The sequence below is a fragment of the Anomalospiza imberbis genome, chromosome 13, assembly GCF_031753505.1.
Source record: "Anomalospiza imberbis isolate Cuckoo-Finch-1a 21T00152 chromosome 13, ASM3175350v1, whole genome shotgun sequence".
Classification (NCBI taxonomy): domain Eukaryota; kingdom Metazoa; phylum Chordata; class Aves; order Passeriformes; family Viduidae; genus Anomalospiza; species Anomalospiza imberbis.
In genome coordinates, this window is record NC_089693.1 from 19432638 (window position 1) to 19459033 (window position 26396).

At 40.5% G+C, this 26396-nt stretch overlaps 1 protein-coding gene across 4 annotated transcripts in view; it reads right to left on the bottom strand.

Moving 5' to 3' along the window:
* HMG20A (high mobility group 20A) overlaps nt 1-26396 on the bottom strand; it is a 177684-nt gene that overhangs the window by 135830 nt on the left and 15458 nt on the right. For 2 of the 4 annotated variants that reach the window (XM_068204402.1, XM_068204405.1), the window contains exons 2-10: nt 21012-21104; nt 18778-18925; nt 17187-17402; nt 14990-15122; nt 14580-14611; nt 10355-10430; nt 9305-9520; nt 8507-8650; nt 5387-6209 (exon numbers count right to left, since the gene is read on the bottom strand). In XM_068204402.1, the coding sequence (XP_068060503.1) occupies nt 8514-8650; nt 9305-9520; nt 10355-10430; nt 14580-14611; nt 14990-15122; nt 17187-17402; nt 18778-18925; nt 21012-21100 (1047 nt within the window). In that variant the 5' untranslated portion in view covers nt 21101-21104 and the 3' untranslated portion in view covers nt 5387-6209; nt 8507-8513. Of the gene's footprint in view, nt 1-5386; nt 6210-8506; nt 8651-9304; nt 9521-10354; nt 10431-14579; nt 14612-14989; nt 15123-17186; nt 17403-18777; nt 18926-21011; nt 21105-26396 lie in introns of those variants that run through there. The other 2 variants (XM_068204404.1, XM_068204403.1) reach the window with 2 other exon arrangements.

Consider the following 26396-nt stretch of genomic DNA (forward strand, 5'->3'; position numbering starts at 1 on the left):
GCCAACACACAGAGACAGCTTTAGCCAACCAGAAATCTTTATCACAGCCATCCTTGCTGTCAGAACAATGACCTCAAAGACAAGCTGACCCAGGTCATGTTTTCTATGTTGCTCTCCTTGTAACACAAGGATACTTGCTGAACCACTTTCACCCTGTCCAGCTCCCAAAGAGTGGTAGGAAAAACAATAATGCATCTGCATGAAACAAAGATATGAATCTATTTGAAAAAAACCCAGATAATGAAACCCTGAGAAACTGTCATATGCCTAGAACAAAACCAAGAAACTGACTTAAATTTTCATATGCAGAAGCTCTGGCTCTGGCCTTCACTGCCAGGCCTTCTCACTCTCATTCCGAGATACCAAGATGGATCATCAGAGGGCACTGGTCCCCTCCAGGAGGAAATTGGTTAAGTGGATAGAGATTTCAGATATCTGGAAATGCACATTTACCACATAACTGTGAAGTCCTGAAACTAGGGTGCAGCTAGAATTGCATTTTCACATTTGCTACTTTTCTTCTTCAAAAGCACTTCAAGAATGTATGGAATTTGCAGGTCTGAATTCAAACTTACTGAAGCTGAAAAGTCAACAAATTCTGTACTGGCAGTAAGTGAACATTAACCTCAAGAATATAGGCAAATTCTATTCTTGTATTCTCTTCTTCTGTCCTTATCCAACGAGGTCTCTTCACAGATTTTTAACAGGGTGAAGATAGAAGGCAGTTCTTGCCATCTTCACAAAAGAAAAAAAAAAAAAAGGACTGTAAACAGAATTTGTCTCTGTGCCTCTACATATACCTGAGCCACTCATCATCGATGCCAGTAAGCAAAAGGAAATTTAACCCCTTCCTTATGCACATCAAGTTCCTACATGTGCCTAAAAGCCACATACCACTGTACACAATTACTCCTACGGGAGCAGATGCTTTGCTCGGGTCAAAGGGATTTAGGAGAACTGAAATCTTTGAATGACCATGTCAACACTCTCCACAACCAGGTGTTAAACACAAGGAACACAGCCTGTGTTTTGCTGCATGTACAACATTCATCCTAAAAGCACCTCAGTCCTTTCTGGGAACGGTGTTGGATTAATTTTCCAGAGCTTTTCACTCTCCTGGAGTCAGTCATCCTGCTGGCCTGCACTTTTGATAAATTTCCTGCTAATCTGCCCCCAGTCCTAACAGTTTACTTCTCTTCTTTCAATATTCAAGACACAAAACCAACATAGGCAGGAATTTGAAGTGTTACTGAGAAAAAGGAACTTCCTCTGAGAAGAATCCAAATACTGATACAGTTGTTAACACCCACTTTGAAGGGGGAGGGGTTGAAACAGTGTTTGTAGGCCTTGCATTTCAGATGAGGATTTCTTTGCAAGTGTCTCGGGCTTAAGCAGTATTTCAAATAAATTAGATGAGGGAATTCTCTCTTGATTAACACTAGAACAGATTTAATAAAACTAGAACTGCTGATATGAGATAGAAAGAGAAATCCCACTGGGCTATTGCTTCAAAACAAAAACTAGAACTCTCACTTTGATTTCCAGCAAGTCAGGTATTCAGTGGGTGTAACATTGTTCCACTCAATTTAAGGAAACCAGATGGTATCCAGCAGCCCAGGATTTGGACAGGTAGAACTCTTTTTCATTAAGGTTTTAGAATCCAAATTTATAAACAAAAAGATCACATGGACTTCAGTGCACAGACATATTTCTAGGGGAAAGCGAGAACGCCTTTTGCCTTCCAGAGCATGCATGACCATTCAGTAAACAGAATATTTAACAACTTAGGAGAAGAGCCATTTCATCAACAGGAAGAGACAGCAGAGACCCTTATAATTACATCTTAGAATAACTTGCATTTTTACATCTTCAGACACACAAACCATTAGTGTCTGCACAGTAAATAGCAAAAAAACCCAAATATCCACAGCATAAGAATTATAGGTTAGTTAATAAAACCCATAAATCAGTTAGTATAAATGCTATGCCTTGTACTACATAATGGATGTGGATAATTCACAACACACTGAAATGGTACAGTTCATACAAAATCCAGGGATTTTGCAATTAAGATAGCAAGTCATGAATATATTTTTTAAAAAGTTAACATTTTAAAAACCTCAATACTATCAGCAACGAAGATGAAAGTAGCAGCAAAACTCTTGACAGTTCCCAAGCAGAAAGATTCTACAGTAAAAGTAAAGGAGAGGCATCAATGTACTTCTGACTCTGAAGGATTCAACTGAAATGAAGCAGAGGTTAAAAAGACCCAATTTCAGATTCCAGATGAATCCACATTCCTCATTATCAACAGGAACCTGCCTGAGCAAAGAGGAAGTGATCTCTTCTCTTAAGAGCCCGAAGGCCTCAGATTCCCCCCAACTTCCCTTAGATGATAATTAATCATCAGTCCAATTGCCCAGCTGCAGAGTAAACGGGGAACAAACAGGAACAAACAGCGGAAGTATTACACCACATTGTCTCAAATTGAGCATGATTTACCACCATCTGCTCCTGGTGCCACAAACAGGAGCAAAACAGGAGCACAGGTTACAAAGGAATTAGGTTTTTCTCTTGTTATGATCTCACTGCTGTTTTGCTCTTACTCCTTCCTCCGGGTGTGCACCTGTCTTGCTGTTCCTGTCTCCAGCTCCAATCCAGCCAGTGTCACATGGCAGATAATTCTCCTATGCAGGTTTTCCCTGCACTCCTTCTACTTTTAGTATCTATACTGTTACACAATTAGTGGTTTAAAAAAATCTCCAAAGCATTCTAAATCTCAAAGTAGTCTGTCCCAGGAAGAAGACAGTATCAAGCCTGTTGGTATAGACAGACCAGGCATTAATCTCTCAACCAAAATAATGAGATGTGACCACAAATGTAGCATAAAGACATGGCTGCTCATAGCACTGTGACTTCAGAAAGAGCAGCAGCAGAGGCAAAAGTCATCCAAACTCCTCCACAGAGCACCTACACCAAGTACAAATGTCATGAGGCTACAGTTTGCTCCATTCTCAGTCAGCAGGTGGGTAAAGAGAGGATAAAAAAATCTAATAGGGGAAAAGAAAATCAAGTGGGGAGCAATAGTTATGATACAGAAGGTTCTTTAAAAAAATCACTCTGATGGTGGGAAATTCGGGAGGATAAAGGAAGACAGGATGTAAAAAAAGGGCTGAGTGAGAGATATGACATTTTTAAAGTTAGTCAAGTTGGGGAAAGGCCCTGACAACCATTAGCTATAACCAAAAACTCTGACACCTTCCCCACTGTAAGTAATTACCTAAATCCCTTCAGCTTTTCCAGAGGAAGATACTTAGGATGGAGAGGTGGAAGAGGCACATTTCCGTTCAAAGGTTAACGTGGAATTGCCAAAATCTCTGACAAGAAATCAATGGAGTAATAGTTCTTTCATGAAAATGCAGTTAAAATTGAATCAGAATGGATTCAGCGTTGAACAATTTTAATGAAGCAGCGTCAAACAAGCACATCAACTTCTTAGAAACCAAGGAGCTCCAAAGTTTAATTACAAAAACATTGTACAGAAAACTTGGCATTTAAACAATTCCAAACATGTTAATCCAGCAAATGGATTCTGCTTTCATATATTTCTCTTAACATTTCTGCAAGTGACAAAAGCATTTTATTCCGCTCTTCTCCTTGACACCCACTTCATTTTTTTTTTAATCAGTCAACACTGAAAACTGTAAACTGAAGTGACACTCTGAAAACACTGGAAAGACAAAATCCATTTTTATAGGGTTAATAAACATAAATAAGAAGCTTCTTAATGAGACAAAACATCATCTGTCACATCATCAGTGAGCAAGAACTCAGTCTTCTCCCAGCTGCTTCAAGATGGATAATCTACCCCGCCTCCTTCCTTGTGGGAAAAGGCAAGAGATTTGTCAGCCCCAGCTAATAATATCACCTTAAATTTCCTATCCCACAACACTTGCATGCTTCTCAGCAGAGATGGATGAGCAGTATCCATGAGCAGATTTCTGTAAGCAGGCAGCCTGAAGCCATCTGACCCTACTGATGGATTGGATAGGTTACAGCCTGGAACTGCATCCTACATTACATGGAATTTCTGGAGTCTTTATGGGCTACAACTCCAGGTATGAGGTAGGATGCCACAGACAGAACTTCAGGATTTTGTAAATCAGTTTTGGCTATGCAGCGCATTTTGGCCACTTCAACAGAGAGTCAAACATCACCAGTTCTGAAAAACCAAGATCCATACATGAGATGAAGGTGTAGGTGCTTCTGCTGGAGGCATTAACAACCTCTAGGATTTACAACATTCATTACAGAGCCCACTAAAAAAGTTCATGGCAGCATCATCTGGTCTCATCCATGCTAAGGAGAGTGGAAGTCAATGCAGCAAACTGAGGTTCCTTTTTATGAAATCTTGAAAGCAAAACAGATAACAAGAGAAAGGAGTTTCCTCCCTGAAGGAAGACTTGATTTACATGGAAATCCTTGCTTCTTGGCTACAGCAGTAACCCCAGGAGTAAGCTGAGACCTGGCATACAAGGTGCTGACCTGAAGATGGCTCCAGGCCAGCATGTCCATGTGTACAGCACAGGAAAAGAAGAAACTGACTTTTAATCTTCAAAATATTTGTTTCACAAGTACATTAAAGTGATGCTGACAGCAACACGCTCCAGTAACAAAAGCAACCCCCACATCATAACGGGGAATCTTAACAGATGTCTTGAGCAGGAGCAAAGAGATTGTCATGTGGGAGCAAGAGCATTTCAACCACCCCCATAAAGCCCAGAGATGTCCAACAAGTGCTGAGCCAAAGTCAGAACCAACAATTTGACAGGAACCAAAGAGCAGGCAAAGTTTTGCATAAGCCAGTGCAGAGAGTGAGTGCCTCAGCTCTGCCAGGAGGTGTGGTGTAGCTCAGCAAGATCAGACTCAAACATGCAGAGCTCTATTCAATGCTAGTGAAAGGCCATTTAGGTCAGCTGGAACACAAAATGCTGAATGCTATGGGCTCCATGGGCAGTACTTGGACTGTACAAAAGGCGAGAGCAGAAACAAGCTGTGATGCTGAGTTCTGTGGGCTATGTGGACCTAGTTGCTAATAACCTCTGCTCTAATAATACATGCAAAAATATACGCGCTGCTTCCAGACACATTGATTCCCAGCACAGCCATTTCAGGAGGGCAGGGAAGGAAAAAAATGCAATCCCTGTGCCCATTTCGCTTTTTATAGAAAACTGCTTTCCCCGTGAGATCATTCTCTCAAAAACAAGGCAATAACATTAAATTAGACTGAACAATGTATCGGAGGAAGGGCAAGCTTTGTGGGTTTAGACTAAACTGAACAATCCCATTTTCCCTGCTGAGAAGAACTAATGTTTCACTTTCTATCTTGATTTCCACTGATCTTTGTGATAGTAAAATGCTCCAGCAAACGTTTTCAAGGGATAACAGGAGACCTTCACAGAAGAGCAGGATGCAATGTGCAAGAGAGGTGATTGAAGAGAGGGGAGAGAAGAAGTCTGTCTCATAGTAGAATCAAGTTACAAAGCATCAACCACAGCCAGTCTCTAGCAGGGGCAAACTCACATTGTAGGAATTGCAGGCTAAGACAATAAAAACAGGATTCTGCTTAAGAAAAGCTCCTATAAACATAGCAGGAGGCGTAGGACAAGACAGTGCACCAAGGGAAGCTCCCTGTTAGAGCAGAGAACACAAGCACTGCTATCCAGTGCAAGAATCAGGGAACAAGATCAAAAGAAGAGAACTGAAGAGAAGGAAGGTAACCTCACAGGATAAACATGAAAACGAAATAAAAGACACTAGAAGACATTAGGCAATATAACACATCAAAGTTATTACTACAACATATACTCTGACTCCATTTTACAAGCTGAGATTTCATCTCCACAGCCAGCCAGTCCACAGAACGCAGGCACCCTCACACCCAGCAAAATCCATAAAAAAATGTAGATTGCACAAAAGTTGCATGCTCTTAAATGTTCACACAGAGGACAGTTCCAAAGGTTTAGTGGGCGGCGTCCGTGGCTTCTTAAGATCTCTTAATGCATTCCTCTGTTTGTCTCCCTGACAAAACACACAGGCAGGGCCTAGGACAAACCTGCCATCCTGCCTCCCACCCTAGGCTTGCCCCCATGGCTTCTTATTCCACACTGGCCAAAAAAATTTTGTAAAGCTTCCCCGGGTCACGAGACCTGCAGACGAAACAGAAAAATAAGGGTTAGAAGGCTACAATCTGCCAGAACTAAACAGGCACCGTGACATGGGTTTCTGGGTGTTTGATCTGAAAACACAGCATTCAGGATAGTAAAGCAGCCTCTAAAGACACAACCAAACTGAGTTGCTGTTTCCATCCAGTGCTAAATAACAAAACCCTTCCTCTTCTTCCCATATACTGTTTGCACAAAGAAGTTTTTACCATGCAGTACAGAAAAACCAAAATATTCACCAGTATAATCAAATAGTCCCTAAACACAATGTATTAAGCCACCAAAACCCACCTCAGATCTGTGAAAGAGTTGTTTTCAGGAGCAACATGATACAGTTTTCTGTGGTATTGATTTGTGATGTGCCCCAACCTCAGACAGACCACTTGGTTGACAGAGATTACATTTATCATTCATATACACATATGCACATTAACAAAGGAACACTGATGATGACAGCTTGTTGATACAGTTTATCATGTGCCAGATGAACCTTTTATCCAAAGCTTCCTTGTTTTCCAGGGAATCGCTACCATTTCCTAGGTTTGCATCCAACAAAACCCAACCTTCTTCCTTCCAAAATTTTGTCTCAAAATATAATCACTACCAAGTGAAATTCACTGTAATTAACAGTCCCAATAATTACTTGATCATTATATTCAGTTATATGCATGTCATTATCCAGTGAAAATATTTGATTATTAATCACATTTTTAATTGCGTCACACTGTTTTGCTGCTGAAAAGAAGGAAGGCATTGGAAGGAAAAGAAAAGAAAAGAAAGGAAAGAAGGACTATTTTTCAAACAGAGGATGGAAGGAAGAATTTAAAGCAAGAATTACTTTTTCTAAATCAATTACAGCCAAATCTAGCCTATCCAAGAAAATTCTATCCATGTATTTAGGAACACAGGAACTGTCCATCCTTTAGGAAAGATGAAGCCACCTGGCAAGAGAATGAAAGTCTAGATTTTAGGAGCTTTGCGATATGATTTTTCTAGCAAGGTGCTTAAAGGACAAATATCCATTTCTGGGCCTAGCATATCCTTTTAATAACTGATGGATGAGAGACTGCTTTCCTTCTTAGCCATTCTGTAAAACCTCCCCTCCCAATTCTCCTTCTGAGCCTGAGAACTAATTGAAAACAGTATACAAAAAGGAGGAGGTTGATGAGCGGCTGAAAAATCCCAGACCTGGATCGACAAGCTGTTCCCTTCACAAATAGCAGCAGTAAAGGCACTTCTTTATTCTGCTGGGAGCTCAGTCATTTCTTAGAACTACAGTCCGTTCCATCTGGCTACCCTCCTGAAGGACAATGATCTCCCAGCTAAAGCCACACTATAATGGGAAATGTGTAATTAACTGTTCTACACAGCACCACAAAAGGTCACAACCAGAAAGGATGAAAAGCCCTGTCTTCATATTTGCAGATGGCACAAGGCAGCTTTATTTGCATTTCTAAATGCTATTCAAGACATGTACGGTAGATCTCTACATAATAAATGCCTGAAGAATGAAGGTATGTACTTTGTTAAAATAGAAATAGGCAAACTCCTCATGGCTGCCTAGTGCTGTGTATCATGGGGAAGTGGGGGAGTGAGAGGTGTGGGAAATGCAAAGCAGCACAGTAATGCAGAAAGACTGGTATTTACTTCTTTGTTAATTTGTTTTTCTACTGTTCTCTATTACAGTTTTCTAAGCTGTTAAACAGCAGCAGGAATACAGAACCATGAGCTCAATAATAATCTATGCACAAGACACATAAACATTAGTGTCAGCAAATGCTATGTACAGCTTGAACCATACCTCAGTGTTCCATTTGCATCTAAGCCTTCCTAATTACAACAGCTTGACTACAGGTGCCACTGAGCCGAGGTAGGGTATTTTCAGTTTATAACAGAATTGAGTTCACCTGTAACCTCTTGAGACAAATAGAATTTCCCTGTGGCCATCAGTTTCTACAATTACTGGTAAAATCTTCAGATTTACTTCACTCAAGAAAGGAACCTTCTTCTAAATTAGTCACGCTGTTACCATTCTGTCAGAACTCTTACTCACCTTATACAAATACATAAAGATCTTGGAGCTAAAGGGAATTTCAGAACCCTTTAAAGCCGTGGGATCCTTTCAACCCAATTTGACTTTCATTAAGACAACCTGCTCCTGCAGCTTTGAGGAAGAAACTTTTTTGATTGTACAATATGGTGATCAGCACAGGCATCAGCAGCAGAACAGGTGCCAAAGGCAGGGAGCAGACCCCACGAGCAGCCTGGGAGAGAACACCTACCCCGTCACTAACGCTCCAGCCTGTTCACCACGTCCCGCACCGTGGCGATGAGGTTCTCGTTCTCCTGTGGGTTGGCCAGGATAATGCTGTGCAGTCTGTTCATGTAGGAATCAATCGTTTCCATCGTGGGCGTTTCCCCGCTGCCTACAGTGAACACAGTGAAATGAGCCACAAGGTATTCTGATGACCACAGCAATTCAAAAAAGTTAACACTATGCTAAGGGTAATTTGTGCCAACACAGAAACTACTATAGGAGGTGATTTTGCTATGCACCATCTCTTGTGACAGATTCTGCTAAACACTGTCCTCCTGACTCCACAAAGTGAGTAGCTCCAAGGATATCAGGACTAATGAAGCACGGTTCTCTTTGATTTGGGTCTCATAGTTGATTAAAACAAACTCTTTCAGCCGAGCATTCATAGAAAATTCATAAAACCCATATAAAAAGTGGGTTCCCTGGCAGCTGACAATACAGACACAGCCTTTATTTTAATCAAGGAACTTGCAAGTCCTGTCTATTCTATTCAGTAGCATTTTCATAAAACAAGTGAAGGAGAGCCAGGACTGAATATGTGTCTCACTTTATTAGGAAGAGTAAGAGTAATAAGAAAATAAATGTCATGTTGAAATAAAGCACTGACTGTACATACACTTCCCCCTGCATGCATTTTAGTATTTCATTATCCCATGCAACAACAGGTCAGAAACAGCCAGGAGCACAGAAGTACGACAGCAGACCGCGTGTTCTCAGCCCACGAGATGACATAACCACGAGCAGCTCCATCTCCCAGGCTCACCTGGCAGAGGGACTCCAGCGAAGCTGCTGGTGAGTGCCTGGCGCAGGGTCTCCAGGTGCTGCTGCAGCACGGTGTTGCGGCTCCGCTCCTGGATCACGTCCACCTCCAGCTTCTCCACGGCCGTGCGCATGCTCTCCACGTGCTTCTGCAGGGCCGCGTTCCTCTCCTCAAACTCCATGTTGGATTTGCGCAGCTGCCGCAGCTCCGCCTCACGGGCTGCGAACATCAACCCATTCCCAGAGAGTCAAAAGCTGCTACAAACATCTCTAGGACCGGCAGGCAATGAGACAGAAAGTTCTGGAGTGCTCAGCTGATAATTGCAAATGGTGCCATTGTGGTTTATAGATAAAGAGCATCACATCATGGAGTGACACAGCACCTACAGCGGCACTTTACAGAGATCATTCCCAGAGAGAAGGACAACTCAGAAAACATTCAGAGCATCAGAATTGAACTGAATGGGGGAATTGACCAGGAAAGAAGACTGCAAATCTGATTTCAAATGCAATCAGAATGACAAAGTTTAGCAGCAGTGCTAAGAATCCTGCAAACATGACACCAGTCACAAAAATAATCTTCTACTGACCATGGAAAGTATCTGAATCTAAATTCTGTTCAGTCAAGAAAGTCTTCAAGAAATCTGGCAAAAAATACTCAACTCTTGAGACACATAGAAATGAAAACCAGAGTAACAGAAAATCAGTGTAATCTTCCACATGTGGGGGGAAATAAAATACTGCTAACCAGCCTGGAATCACCATCAGGGTACATCTCAGATATTTCTTAGTCCTATAGAACAGTAAACACAGCTTGAACTGGATGGAATAAACATCAGAAACATTCTCAAGAAAGTCTAATTTGGGAAGACAATGCCAGGAAAAACTGCTTTTCAGCCACTGTGTATATACAGAGGTAAGGTAAGAGCAGAACCTATACCCAAGTCTTTACGTGTGCTGAGATAGGAGAGTGCAAGGACTCTTCAGCTGGACAGCATTTGCCAAGAATTTTGGAAAAGCAAGGAGGAAAGCATCCTGGAAAAGTTAAAATTACCTTTACTGTGATTCAGGAACTCTTCTGTGAAGATTGGGATATCAAAGACAGATCTCTCCTTTGTATCTGCTTCTTTCTACAACAGAAAGAGTAATAATGTAGCTAAACAGTTTGTTTTCCGGAATTCATTAACTGTTTTGATCATTTTGAGAATAAAAGGCCAAGGAGATCAAAACCTGAGGCAGCTAAAAGCTGTATGGATTAAAGACACTTCCAGCTCCTACCAAGAAAGGCCAAAGGATATGTCTTAGATTTTCAAGATCTAGGTTTAATCAAACATCATCATTAAGAAATAACATACAACCTACTAAAATACACTATCATCCTAATGGCATTATATATGAGAATTCTTCAGTTTTAAAACCTATCTGAATGCATTTATATTTTCACCATCAACCAACTGACATTCTGTGCAATAGTCTTTACAGGAATATCAACAAACAGGAGACAGAATAAGCAAAATGCACAATAAGTTTCATGGCTCTTGGCCTTTCAACACCAAAGCAAAAAACCAAGAAACACATTTAAATCAGGAAATTCTCTACAATTTAGTCAAAAAAATGTACAAAATGTGATTTGACTCAAGGCAAAAACCCCCTACTATAACATACATCAGTCACCACTTCTAAATCAAGAGGAATTAATGCTTGTTTTAGCACCTGAATCGTTATGGACAAAGCCAAGACAAATTTGGTTTGATAAACTGCAGAAGCTACGATCAACCTGTAACTTAACACAGACATAAAGTTAAGCAGGAAAGTGTCTGTGGAGAACAAAAGCTTTTCACAACTCTCAAATACCATGGCTGATAATGTGCCACAAACTCATCATCCAGAATTGCAGTGTTACACATGACTGGTGTCCTCCAGCAGACACTCTCAGTGTTTGACAGGTGATAAGGGAATTGTGGCCCCTGAATTCAGAGTATCACAGTGGTGTCTGCCACACAGAGGGGTACATGGGCTCACCTGAATGCCATCTGACAGCCAACCAAGGCAGGCAAGACTAGATGCAACTACAGCTACTCTGTTTTCCCCTCAGGAGACAAACTGTCCATTGATTGCTTTTAAAGATAAGCTAGCTTTTATTGTGTGGCACCATTACAGTTGAGGAGCTGTGTATTTACTGAGTAAGAATTCAAACTTCACTTGGCCTGAATCAACTGGAGACACATAAGAAACAGGGAAGACTGGAGGGAAGGGCAACTCTTCCCAGCTCTATGAGGCACAGTAGGGTTTATCTGGGGTTCATGATCACAGGTGCTTTCCACTGAAGTTTTTGTAAGTGCTGCTACAGGGCAAATGTCTCAAGAGTATATTTAGAAAGAGAAGTCACACACAGAAGCATGAATAATGCATTTGTTTTGTCTGAACACTGCCTAGATGGCTAAGAATTAATTTCATCCCAAAATCTAGGATCTCAACATTAATGTGCACTACGAAATGTTGGCAGTTATGAAGCTTGGTTAGAACACTTATAAAACATCCATCATAAACATTCTAATTCATGCTCACTGTTACTATCTCTGTGCAAAGAGCCAGTGGCTTGGATCATCACTGGCTCCTGCAGAATAGATGGTGGAGGAGACAGTACTGCCAACAGAAGAAGATACTCTCTTTGCAACCCTAGGATACAAGTTCTTCAGGTAAAAACTAAAAAACACTAAGGCTTAGATGTAACTGTCCAGCTTCCCAAAGGCAACAAATTCTATTAAGCAGAAGAGTGATCATTAAAACCATCAGCACTCTCCCATTACAAAATACATTACCCAGCACATGAAAGATCCTCTTGAGAACCCTGAAGTACTCAAGCCACTCTGAGGTTCACTGAAGATTAAAATCCTAAGGCTTTGATTCCCTCCTATAGGAAAGGACCCGGTCTGTTCAGTTCACGTATCATTTAGTCATCCGTCAAACCAAAAGAGAATCAAAATTCTATCATTTACCTTGAATAAGACTGAGCTGCTTCAAGAGTCAACAATCTCATCTGGTTATTAAAACTGAGCTTGAACTTTGAAGATTCTGCAATGAATCAGGCTTGAGGTTCTTAGAGACTTGGTGAAGTATGGTAATGAGACAGCTGAGATTTTGGGGGGTTTAAGTTCACCTTTGCTGCCATGGTCAGGCCGCAGACAGTGGAAGGAACAGATATAATATATGTACTACTCCATTAAATGTTCTCAGAGTAGGTGCCACGAGGCAACTCCTGCTCTCCTCAACCTGTGTGCACAAACCTTTGAAAGCTTTCCAGCAACCAGTGTAACTAAGTGCATGATGCCAGATCCACTTGGAATCAAGCAGCTTGAGCAAATAAACAATAACAGAACAATGGAGAACCATTATCCAAGGGTTTAGTCACTGCTGATGACGATAGTTCCAGTGTATACTGCTATATGTGATATTTATGAAATTACAATTTGAAGGAAGAAAAATGTTCTATTTCATGCCCATAGATGAGCTCAGGGGACAGTGTGTGCATGCTTTTCAAGGCAATATCGATTATAAGTTCTCTCTCATCCTATAGTTATATTTTATTATAATCAGTATTTGAATTGCCCATCATGAAACTCTTTAGAGGTCAACACTATGTACAGTGTTGAAAATATCTTCAACATCAACTCACAGAAACTACATCATGAACACTTAAGTGGAAGAAGGGAAAGCAAAAAGCTTTCTTTGACCTTATTTTCTTATTTTCTCTCAAGAAAAAATTTCATCAGCTTGTACCTGCTAATCACACACACACCAACAGAAGTCAGTGTGGACAGGAGAAAGCGGCGAGATAACAAAGAGCTTTAGCCTCACTTCCAGTAACAACTTGAGCAGACACTTCTGAAAGCAATCTAAGTTTTTTTCTGCTTATTCCTCACTTATACAGGATTATAATACTTCACTTCCCTGCACAAAAGATGCGAAAGCACATCAGGTGATAAGCATGTGGGATTTTATAAACAAAGGTGAAAAACACCAAGTAGTCAAAGGCACAGTTCAGAGTAGGATGTCTGACTGACAGGTTGATGTTCAGCTGTATCTGATGAAGCTTAAACGTCCTACGGGGTGAGGAGAACTTGTTTTTAACTGCATTTATGATGTGAAAGATCAGCAATGATAGCTTGAATTAGAAGGGTAAGAGGGAAGACTCCAAATCTGTAGTTTGCCACTTGTATAACTTAAATGTTATGTAACAGTCACAGTCAGCCTAGAACTTGAAGCCTTCAGTTTTTGTATAATTAAAGACAAACTTGGATTCAGTGACTGTAGAATCAGAAAACTTGGGGATCGTGTACTTCTAGACAATAGATAATCTCACTGCAAGCACTTCCTTTAGGAGTTAATAAAAGGCATATAAAAAACATGCTACCAAAACATTTTCCTGAAAGTGAAATGTACTTTCCTTCAAGACCAGTAGCTGCCTCTCAGCAGTGCTCAGCCTTGTCACTATTGTAATGAACACATTAGAAGCAAACTGGATTGCTTTCCCAAGGCAAAAAGCCTCACAAAGAAAAACAGATCTTTCAGAAAAGCCCTACTGCTTACAAGTGAAGAGGCTGTGTATAATCAAGATTTTTTTCATTGCTCTTTGTTTGCAATTTATTGGTAACCATTACAGAAGCACTGTGGCCCTAGGTAATACAACTGGAGAAAGCTGCAGTGTTTCAAGGAGGGAGAAACCACAGACAGCCAGGACACACGAGATTTGTGGTAAGATGCCTGAGCTGTAGTTGAGGAGCTCTACCTCCAGACATTATCACTCTTTTCCAATATTTACATATGCAGAGGGCAAGGGAGGGCAGGAGGAGGTTTAAGCCACAGATTTTCCAATTATTTGGTTGCTTTACCCATTTATTCTCAAGGAAGCCACAAGTATTTGTTTTACTGCAAAAAAATAGTACCTGAAAACAGCCACCTAAAGGTGCTAATTTGGCAGGCTTATTGAGGTCTCACACTATTTTTTAATTCTTAACATTGCATTACAAAACAGACCTGTGTATTAAGTGTATCATATGCTCCATTCATCATTTGTACCTACCCAAAACTTATCAAATTTAGTTTTGTCATACCAATGAACGTAAGAATACTCAGTCGTTTCTAACTTTTCAAAACCTGCATTAGGAAGAGGAAGAATTCACACTCAAGTTCTGACAAACTGTGTTTTGACTTCACTAAAAGTTTTTTTTCACCTGAAAGTCTACCCACTGATGTAAATGTAGAATTAAGAGGTTTACCTCATGATCATGAGCTGGCTGTCTTGCTCCATCTGAAAAAGAAAACAAGCAAGAAGTCTCTCAAAATAAACAAAATGTAAGAAAACAAGAAGCAAAGAATTAAGGCAGTTACACAACCCTAATTACACAACAATTCTAGACAGACTAGTGCAGCTCTCCTCCAAAGTCACTGAGAAGCTGTGTCTAACTTTGATGCTCTTAGAGCACATCCTTCAACACAATCTAGACACAGTTAATTTCACATACGTCTCATTCTCTTTACCCACAGCTGAGGTAAATACCACAGAAAGAACACATTCACTTTTTAACCAGCCTTTAAATCCAAGGCTTTAAAGGAGTGTCAGGCTACATGACTGGCTGGGAATCTTCTATTGTTCTAGCTAGGCACACACTTTTGTCCCATTCAATACCTTGTCTGTGTGATTTGCCTTTTTGTCTGTCCTGTGCTTTCCTGCTAAAGACTTTGTAGGCTTCAGTCTTCTGATACTGCTCCAGCTCCCGCATGTAGCGCTCCTTATCTCTGTCTGCTTCATCAAGGTATCGCTGAAACAAAAAAGTCCAAGGGGGTTTCAGGGAGTTTCCTCCCCTTCGGGAGGAAGGGAAGAAAAACAACTTGCCAAATGAAGTGCTGAAACATTTCACCTACACAAACAGGAGAGGAGTGAAGAAACAATGAGGTGCAAAGACATAAAATCTCTGGGTAAAATTACTGTATTCTGGCGTGTCATTTTCTCTCTCTTTTTTATAACAATTATTCTCTTTTTTTTTTTTTTTTATTTGCTAGGCCTAGGAGTAACTTTCTACTAAGCTACTCTATTCAACTGAACATTACTGACATGTTACAGACCAGACACTTCAGAATTTCTGTTCTGTGGCCAGGAGGAAGTACTGCCAAACAATAACATCTTATCAGATGATGCCAGACAAAAAGCACCACCACACATTTGGCACATCTGAGAGGTGAACAAAACATCACAGCTATTGCAAAGAGCAGTGTAAAGATAAAATAGCCTGGTTTTAGTTGATGTCATCTATCTGCATTCTGGTTATTAGAAAAGTTTTTTTAATTGATATAATCCATCTGCATTTTGGTTAACAGAAACCTTTTTGTATTATCCTGAAGGTATTTCACACATCTGCATGACAGAATGAGCTTAGCTGGAAAATTCTTTAAGGGAACTGATGAATTGAAAACCATTAATGAATGGTCACAATGCTTACTAATGGGATCCTTTCAAGAAAAAAAGTTGCCTTCCCAATTTTTTGTCCAAATGAGTTTGAAATTCAGTGAATGTAAGAATTAAATCAGTGAACCTTAGTCACCTGGTATTCTCTTTAAGTCATCATGACAATACATATAAGTTACGATTTCCATACATTTGCAACACAGTTTTGACCCTGCTGATGACACTGGTAACATTCTGGATTGAGGTGCAAATTTGGTGATGCTTTTGGGTTGGCATTGCTTTTGGACATGTTATTTGTCTGTAAGCTATTAATTCTTTATTTCCACCTCCAGCAATGTGCTGCTGAAAGGGCTCAGCAGTCTTCACTTGACCTGCTCTGAGTTAGAAACTTACAGCTTTACTCAGGGACAGATTCCCAGGGAATTTAAAAAGCAGCATACAGAATAGAGATTTGAACTCAATTTCCTTTTTCAGGTTAAAAATCTGCCTGAGACATGATAAGAATATGTTAAAGTGCAGGGGACAGAGGGACAGATGTCTTTTTTCCTTCTCTCCCAGTAGACATTTTCATCACTGCAAGACATCCTCTCCATGGATGTAAATTTCCAGCCTTACATAGGAGCAATCCTGACTTTTCTCTAAGCAACATCATTCTCACTATCCCTGCTACCAAATCAACTGCTTTGCCACATATTTTCTATTATGGCTCAATCACAGTGCTTATGCACCATTTCATATCATCTCTGTAAGTGGTATTCTACAAGCTTAGTAAAAAGCAACAAAAGGAAATCTTGTTTTTTTTGTGTCACCTCATTTTTCATTACACCCTTAAAGTATATTTCAAAGTTCAAATATGAAGATTAAATTCATATGAGAGCATTCATTAGCACTGTGATTTAAAAACTGCTTTGCCGTAATCTCCAACTGGCAATCAGGTGTGGACAGTAAGACATCCATTAGCAATTAACCCATTAACAAGGTCCACTCCAGAAGGCCCTAAAAACAGCCCAAACGTGGCCTTGAGCTTCATCCACTTGTCAGATAGTGCAGAAGGCCACAAGGACTCCCAGTTAGGAGACATCACATCCCAAGACTTTGGCCTGACAGGTCTGAGATGTATCTGAGTTGGTACAGCAGAGTTACATCCAGATGGATCCCACAAACTGTGGGATGTGCCATTAGAGCAACACCCCCATTCTGGATGTATTCTTGCATTACCTAGAGGACACAGTTCTCCTCAAGTCACCCCTGGAGGAGATGCCATGGCCCTGCCAGGGCTCATCATGTGAACCTGTGGCCCTCATTTTGAAATATCCTCCTAAACACGATTTCAACCAACAGCCTGTGTCACCTTCCCACTAAACAACATTCCCAGGTAGCAGCAATCCCATGCAGCAAGGACAAGGAAGTGCAGTGGTACCCGTTTCTCCTCAGGGGGCAGCTTGCTCCACTCATTGCCCAGCATCCTGGTGATCTCTGGGAAAGGCACCTCCGGCCGCTTGGCCCGCAGCTGCTCCCTGCGCTCGTTCATGAACCGCACGTAGCCGGTGAGGGGGGATTTGGGGGCATTGGTGTCCCGGAGAGGTTTCTTCCTCTTCCTCCCTTTGGCCCAGCCTCCTCGTTTGGTTCTTTGCTGCTGCAAGATGAAAACAGAAGATAATTCAGGCTGAGTGAAAATAACCACCTCTGGGAGGAATAAACAGCTTCATCAGGAGTACACGGCTGCAATCCTCTCCATGGACACAGGTTTCAAACCCTACTTTAGAGCTATCCTGACTTTTGTCTAAACAAAGCCAAACAAGTCTCACTGTGAAAAGCAGCTTACAGTTTCTCCCAGTCCACAGGGACAACAAAGTAACATTGGCATCAACTTCTGATTGTAAAATCACAGGGACTGATAATCCACAACATGATCATCTCAACTAACGCAAGTGCAAATATTTTTTGTTACTTGTTTGCTTGGTTTTAGTTACTCTCACCCTCACACACCCTCCCCTGCAAGTCATTTACTTCAATAAGTCTTTTGGAGAGATTTTGTGTACTAGTTAATAATTGATAACTAGTTATTTTGCACCTTCCAGATCTTTGTCCTTCATGCACAATGTGCCCAAAATGTGGGTGTAAAGACAGCATACAGGCTTTTCTACTCTCATCTCTTCAGTAGATTGTCCTTGCCAGTAACCACCTCCAATGGAGCAACAAACAAACTCCAAAGAGGGAATATTGTAAGATGTGTCTGGGGCACACTGTGATTTCACAGGAATAACATCATTATCACTCATCCTCTTGCCTTCAAACTATTTCTACAGCAAGATCTGGACAACACTATTTTGTAATGCTACGTACATACAACTGTTATCAGTATTTCTAATCTTTCCCCAGATCAACATGTTCCTGCCATCACGTTACTTTTTGTTTCCCTCCTGGAATTTTATTACTTAATTTAAAAAGGACCTCACAGCTGAAAACAAACTACAAGGAAGAATATCAAATACATCTATCAAAAAAAAAAAAAAAAAAAACCAAAAAAAAAACCAACCAGAAAACCCCAAAACTACTTCCTAGTCCAACTTCACATCCTTCATGATTTTCTTGATTTAGTCACCAGAAATCAGTGTTGGAAGGTACACAAGGTATAGTCTAAAGCAGTAAAAACATAATGGTTTTAAAGACCTTAGTTACCACCAGAACATCACAATGGTCTCACTTTGCTGGCTCACAAGAGAGAAGATAAGTTGTGGCAGTTGAACATTCAGTCCTAAATGCAGCACTAGCTTGTGGGCCCCTCTGGCTAAGCTGAGACCCATGTGCTGCTCTCTGCACATTCCAACTGCCAGCTATCTGTGTGCAGCTGTGCAACGCAGCAGAAAATTAGGGAATCAGAAGATGAGCGTGGCAAACAGATAAAAATTTGTGATCCTATTAAAAAGAAAATCTGAGCAGGTAAGACAACATAATGACAAAACTCCATGCCTTTGCTTCATTGAAAAGTTACTATTATTTCATCTCACCTCCTCCTCAGGCTTCTGCTCAGTGGTTTCAGCAGCATTAGAAGTCTCATTTTGCTGCTGCTGAGCCTGTGACAAGTCCTCCACTAAATCTGGGTTATTCACAGGCTGTGAAGTTCCACCACTGAATGAACTCTCCGAATTAGCTAATCTGAAAAAGCACAGAAGTGAAGAACAAAAAATTTAATCATCATTCCTAAATCACTTCCTCCCTAATCTTCTAAAACATGCAAAAATGTTGAAAATATATTCATTCTCACACTAGCAAGAAAAAACTGGATTTAGAAGCGATTTTTGAAGAACTGGCTGTTCCATCCAAGCAACCACTACAACTACCACAGTTCCTATGGACTTTCAGATCCAGTTTGATTTTTTAAAGTGGTATTTTGTTTCATTTTTAGTGAAGCATTTGATCACACAAACAACTTGCAGGCAAGTGTACATTTGCATCAGAAACCAGACAGCATGAACCCATCCTTCTTCAAAAGTACCGCAAGGTATTTGAAATTAAAAGTTTCATCATCAACCAAGATACACCTTTCTGGATGTGTTTAATCTATTTCTCTACAAATACATGTAGAGATCTGTGGTTGGGTATGATCTTGGAGTGAGCTTCATTCCACACACTCTCCTATTCATACACGTGGGTATTTAAGCACAAATATTACTAGGTCCCAACAGGCTCCAGAATGGCTATAATTTAGTTTTGCTGCAAGAGCAATCAATCTACCATACTCCAATAAAGGGCAAGATGTCTGCAGGCAAAAAAAGAAGAGCAAACATGCAGAAATACTTCTGAAGGTAGACTGACAGAGATGAACACACATTTTGGGGCAACAACCCCCTAGACATTCTCAGCACTGTGCTCAGTAGGCAAACTAATGTAAGATTTTTAGACTCATCTCAGATTCTAAACCCTTCTTGAGACTAAAGAATACTTGGCCTTACCCAGTTACATTCATGAAAATTCCTTTAACAGCCGGGTATGCTTCAAGTCTCCTTTGCTCATTTATTCCAGTCTAAAGCTACTCATGTCTATGGCAAATTTGAAATATTCAAAATAACTGTTCCTATTAATGTAGAATACAGCTATAAAAATTTGAAATGTATTAACAGAATTGTTACTTGAATGCCCATGGGAGTATCTGTCTTCAGAAAGAGCAGCATATTTTCACTACTCACTACAATCAGCAATTGTGACATAATTACTGGTAAAGACAAAAGGGATGCAGAGATCCATGGCTGATTTTGAGACACCAGATTGAGCTCACATTACTGACAATTAGAGAGGGAGCAAGGGAACAGAGCAGACACCCTCCCATAAGTTAATTATATTTGGTAGGTGTCAAAAAGAATAGGAACAACACAGCTGTGGATTCACTGTTAGGGTTTGAAGAGTATTTCAGTTTTCCTCTCCATTCCCCTTTAGCAGAGAAGCTCTTTAAACTATACCTACAGGAAAAATTTCATGTGATGCAGCCATTTGCAGCAAACACTGATGAAAGCTCAGTCAAAACATTAATACCTCTTAAACACAAGCCTAATTTGAACATGGACCTAATTTGGTACCAAGAAGTTTGAAGTCTCAGCTAAGCAAATCCAAATTCAGACTCATTTAGAGTGAAAGTGTTCACATTCATTTTTACAGGGATTTACCTGACTGCAAAGTCTGAATTTTACTGTTTGGTGCTTTGCAAATGGAAAAGAAGCTTCATTTATCAAAACACAGCAAAATTTCCAGGTATTCTTAAAAGAAAAAGTCTCTTGGCAATGTGATTTTAAGAGACCATTGTTGCAGTTTGTAAAAGCAGAGTCGAACTGACAAAAATGAGGTATCAGTCTCAGTGATAAGTTTCAGAGATCATTGATGAACAGTGTATCTTTAATTGAAAACATTTACTTAGCAGAGACTACTATGGCCAACAGACACTTCCTCCCTCTCTGTCCCCATAATGTCACTTGTCTTAAGACTGAAATCCTAGGGCTTTACCTTTTAAAGCTAAGAGACACTAAACAACAGTTTGTGACCACTTCCATCAGTTCAGAAGAGTCCTGGTTTCTCCTTAACAGAGTCCTGTGATCTTCTATCAAGGCCAAGGGAACATTGCAGAATTGAATTGTCGGGTTTATTTCTCTTTTTAAAAATTACTTAGAATGCCCTCCTCCCACTGAAACAATTTTCCCGATAATTGCAGAGGTAATATCTATCAGCTGAAGGTGAAAAAGGAGTTACTTACCCAGTTACATTAATTTCAGTACCTTCCTTAGATCCATCCTCATCTGTAAAAAGTGGAGGAAGATTGGAGCCAGCCACCAAGTTCTCCATACCTCTGGGGAAAAAAAACAAAGGTAAAAAATGTTAAGTTAACTATGTCATTGTTTCCCTTCAGCAGTCCTTCAATTCAAACATTGTAACACACCAGGAATTTTTTATCTCATGGACCAATTGGCCAGTCCCAGCTGACTGGCTTCAGGACAGATCCTGCGGGCAGATGTGCTTGGGGACAGAGAACAAAGACCATAAATGACACTTCAATTCTGAGTTTCCATTTTAACTGAGCCCTGTGCCAGTGCCACAGTGTTGCTGGAAATCCCTGCAGTTCTATTTTCTACCTCAAGACAAACCCTCATTTACTCAGCACACAGGCAGATAGATCCTGCTCTTCCAGTCCACCTGCCTGATTATTCCTCACAGTGTACCCTTCACCAGAGGTTTGTGTTGACCCCGGAAGAAAACTGAAACCAAGTTCTCCCAGAAGTTTCAAATTAAGATTGTACTAATAATTTCTTGTCCAGATTTTCACAATTAATCTATATGTGCAGTTGAGAACACAGCTATTTTATCTTCAATCCCATAGAACAGTTGCTGAAGCAAATGATTTAAGAACTGTGTGTTTCTCATTGAATACAAACTACCCCCAAATTAGAAGTAGTTCCATTTGTAACCTTGTTGCCTGTCATGGGAATTTAATGTGAGAGATGAAATCCAAAGCTTAATTAATTTATCCCCTTCCTTACTAAAATACAAAACTGTTGTATGTTAGTAAAAAACAAAAAAAAAAAAAAAAAAAAACAAAAACAAAAAGCCTTAATAAACTCACTCTACAATTTTGAGTTGCCAGTTCAGGCCATTTTGAAGGGCCATACTACTTAAATTCCTGTTCTTCAATTTCAGAGTCCCCTTTGGTGAGCAGCAGATACTCCACTCAATTACTGCTGTCCCTTTCATCCAGAACACTTGGGCTTTGGGCCTCCAGGGACTGAGGAGAGCTATCACCTTGTACTGCTTTCTTCTGGGTTGGGGTGCTTTCCACCCAGCACTGAAATCCAAGTGATCTGAGAATAAAATCCTGCTCCATGCTTTGAATATTAGATGTGTTTTCCCATATCCCTCCCCAGTTCCAAAGGTAGATATTTTCTACAGACAGAGGTCACTGTTTCTTGCATCTTACAGATTTTGCAGATCTCTATCACAAGTGCAACATGGATGACATTAATCTTTTTCTCTTCGGCTTTTGCAACTGCTGAGATCCTTAGACCACCCTTAAGCATCCCATCATCCTGACTCCTCAGGAAAATAATTAAAGCTAAGCAGACTACTCCTAGGTGGTACAGACATTGATCTCTAGCAGAGGAACACCTTTACTTGTTCACAGGAAAGGTTCATCCAGGAGTGAAGAAACTGAATTCCTCTGCCTCTACAAACCAGGGACTGAGTACAGTTTTGGGGGCTCTGCCTTAGAGCTGTGGCACAGCTGTGGCACCAGCAAAGAACTTCCAAGATGCTCAGGGATCTAAAGCAGCTGGCCTGTAAGGGATGGTGAGGGAAAGGGGCTTGCTCAGTCTGGCAGAGAACCAGTTTAGTAGAGCCTAAAGGTACTGGGTAGAAGTGGCAGAGATGACAGAACCAAATTCCCCCCAGCTATATTGGCTTTGCAGGTTCAGGTTAGACACCAGGAAGTGTTCCCAGAGAGGTGGAGCCCATCCTGGCAGATTTTAAATGCTAAAAGCTGTAACCGACCTAAACTAGTGTTGGCAATAGTCTTGCTCTGAGTGGGAGGCTGGACTAAGATGACCTCCCTCCAGATGTCCCTTCCAAGCAACATCTGCAGTTCTAGGAATCACAACTCCACATTACAGGCTTTTTTCTGATACCAGCATCTCTGACAGGAAAAGAAAGACAACTCAAATAATAGAATGCTGGGAGGAAAAGAAGGTGCAAACAATACTTCCTCACATATGGATAAGACTCTACACAGATAGAAAAGAAACTACATAAAGGCTGGAACTTAATGTATCACAAGAAACCTGAAAACTTAACTGATTTGAAAATTATGCTCTTCACTGCCCAGGAAGCTGTTTAAGCACGGCTTCTAAACATACAAGACAAATTGCTTCATGCAGTTATCATCTAAGAGGCAAATTAAGTTCTGCTTCATGTTGCACAATATTCATCAGTCAAAAATCCTAAATTATGATTTTCAAAAAACGAAGCCTAAGCAATTATGCCCATTGTGACCTTCTCACCAGGTCCTGATCTGTCTGCTCACATCTGGCCCAAGCTCACTTCCAAACTGCAGAGAGGCAGCTGGACACCAACCTTAACAACATATAAACAGAACACAAACACAGGAAGCCAGGAGAATATACACTTTTTAAATTTAACCCATATGCTTCAGACAGTAACTCTTTCTGATGATGCTGACCCACATCCTAAAGAAAAAGTAACATCAGTGAATTTACAACAGCTTCTAATCAGTTCCAGAGAGCAAGAAAACAAAAGAGCTCCTCTAAAACTCACTGAGAGCAGATGGGAACCTACACAAGTCTTTCAGTCCCATTTCTCAGGGACAATCCTCCCATACCTCTGCTCCAAAATCACTATCCCCTTAGTTTCAGCCCCACTGCAGAGCTCGATGTTATTGAAACACATTTAACTAAATTCAAGGCAACAGAAACAATGTACATTTCATTTTCTAGTGACTCGCACATATACCCTATTTTCATTTTTTAACTACATCTACCCAAATGCAAAAACAAAACTGAAACTGCTGTTAAATCCTAAACCCTACCAGCCCTACAGTTTAATGCAGGGAAGCATCTCCTCCAAATAAAACTAATTCAAACTGGAGCAGCTCTGAGCTCACTGTACTGCTACACTACTGGCTGTGTTGGCTCAAGAAAGCAACAAGATACACATGAATAGAGAGACTGATTTATTCATTAACAGCAGTATTTGACAGGATTCCAAAGGTTCAACTAACACATACACTAGCATTAGTTAAAATTCTATATGAGCCTAGAAAAAAATCCTACATTATCAAAAGCGTGGCCTAATTTATCTTTTCCTTTCCCTCTCTTTCCTGATCAATTATGACTTCATGACACAGAAAGTGGACAACAGTATTTTGTAACTTTCAGTTTAAATTTTTCAGCTGGACATTTTGGTTGCATGCCACAGAGATCATACTTATATGAAATTGTACAGAGTGTACCAATATGGTCTCACAGAATTACTCAGGAAATGACAGCAAAACTTTTACAGCATAAAGATCTAAGTGCTACTACACACATCAAGGATCAAACAGTGGGCAATTAAACACCATTCAAAACCAGAATATGGTTTAAATAACCTTTCTTAATTTCTTCTCATATTACCTTTTGTAGGCCATGATATGTAGTTATTATTGTAGTGGTAAAGATGAAGTAGCTGAGTTACATTTTGCATAGACTGAAAGCTACCATATGATCAAATTTCCAGTCACATCTGTACAGCAGAGAGGAAAGCTCAGAAGCAGGTAGCTTTAAAATCAGGATGAGAAGAAGTCCATGGCTGGAGCTAGACAGAATGACTCGCTTTCCCACATTACTGTGGCTGCACTGTTCGCAGCACTCCTATAGGACAGCACAGGTAAGGACATGACAAAGTTCAAGGGCCTTTCATACACCCCATAAATGAAGGGTAAAATTCGCCACAGTCAACCTTTTAGTCAAAGCATCAGGAACAGCAAAAATGCCATTTAAAATGTGCAACAATTTTATCTAGCAGAGCACCTCAGCACAGCCCAGCCGCACTGCCATGTGTCAGGAGGCAGCTGCAGTAGTCACGCTGTCCCCACAAGGCAGCGGTGGCCCTTCCTCACCCCCGCTGAAGTCTCCTCCAGAGCCTAAGCACAGCAATCACCGTACCCCCAGAACGTTCCACAGAGCACCCACAGCCGCTGTGCTTGCGCGGGCTGTCACACCGTGAGGAACAGGGGCCGGGCTCTGCAGCGTCTGCACGGCTCTGGTCACCAGTAAGTCACTGGCACACGCACGCTGACTTCCTTCTCATCCCCAGGCCAGGATGCCCCTGAACACTGGGAAAAGGGGGAACAGCCCTTAACAATGCTGCCTTTTCAATGGCTACATTACAACTGATAATCTCATGAACAATTAAAAAAAAAAATATTACTAAACTCTTTAGCCATCCAATTACAAGGTAAGATTATTTATGGTTAAGCATATTTAAATATGAAGTCAGCATCAGAAATCCAACTTACAGGCTGATTATAAAACACTGCAGGAGTTCCAATTACCTCATCACCAGCTCTAGTTTTAGAAACGTTACTGCTGAGTGGAGAATTTTTCTCCTCGAGTCTCTCATCCCCCTTTACCAGAGTAAATATGTCCAAATTTTACCATTCAGAGGCTAACAGATTACAAAAAAAAAAAATCATCTGCTACATCACGGAAGAGTCACAGTATTCCTTATCTCAGCATCAGAATCCAAGCACTTCAGAATACAAACAATAATCTAAATTCAGATGATTCACTGAGAGAAAAAACCCACAGGACCATCACTTCCTCTGCCTTTCCACAAGTAACCAGAACATCAGAAACAAACCTGAAGTCCATCTCCTATTAAAACCACAATGCTCTTGGAGCTGTCGGAGGAAGTTCAGATTCCCTCTGACAGAATTTTTTCCTTCATCAAGCTGTAGCAGAAGCATGTTATCCAAAATACTTCACTGCAAAAAACTCAGATTTTACTTTTTCCCTACAGGCAACTCATTGGAAAAAGGTTTTTGCGACTAGGAAAATTGCAAGCTCAATCTAATGGGATGAAGGTTTTTCTGTCAAAAAAGAGTTTTTGTCAGAAAATACATACCAGAGAATACCCAACTGCTTTTATTTTTACTTCTTGCCAGTAAAAACAAAGAAACACTACAGACCAAAATAGAGACTTGTAGGAAAAAATTCCAGATTTCCACTGCATTTCCAAGCAGCTTAAGGAAAGAAGGGAAAGATGTAAAGCTTAGGTTTATGTTTAGTTTAGTTGGGTCTTTGCAGCAAACACTATACAAAGCTGTTCATACTCTGACCTTAGAAACAGCTGTCAAACATGTATTTTAAAAACACAAGTGTTCAATTCTGCATCCTACTCTTATTTATATAAAAGCTTTAGGATAAGGCACATTCGAGATATCTCTCATGTATATATGTGTGTGTGTGTGTAAAATCTTGCTGTTCTCTGGAACAAAAGCCACAGGAAAGGTATATACTCAACTCTCCAGACAAAGACAAGAACAACCTCACATTGATTCCCTTCAAATACATGAGTGGAATTTTGTATTACCAAT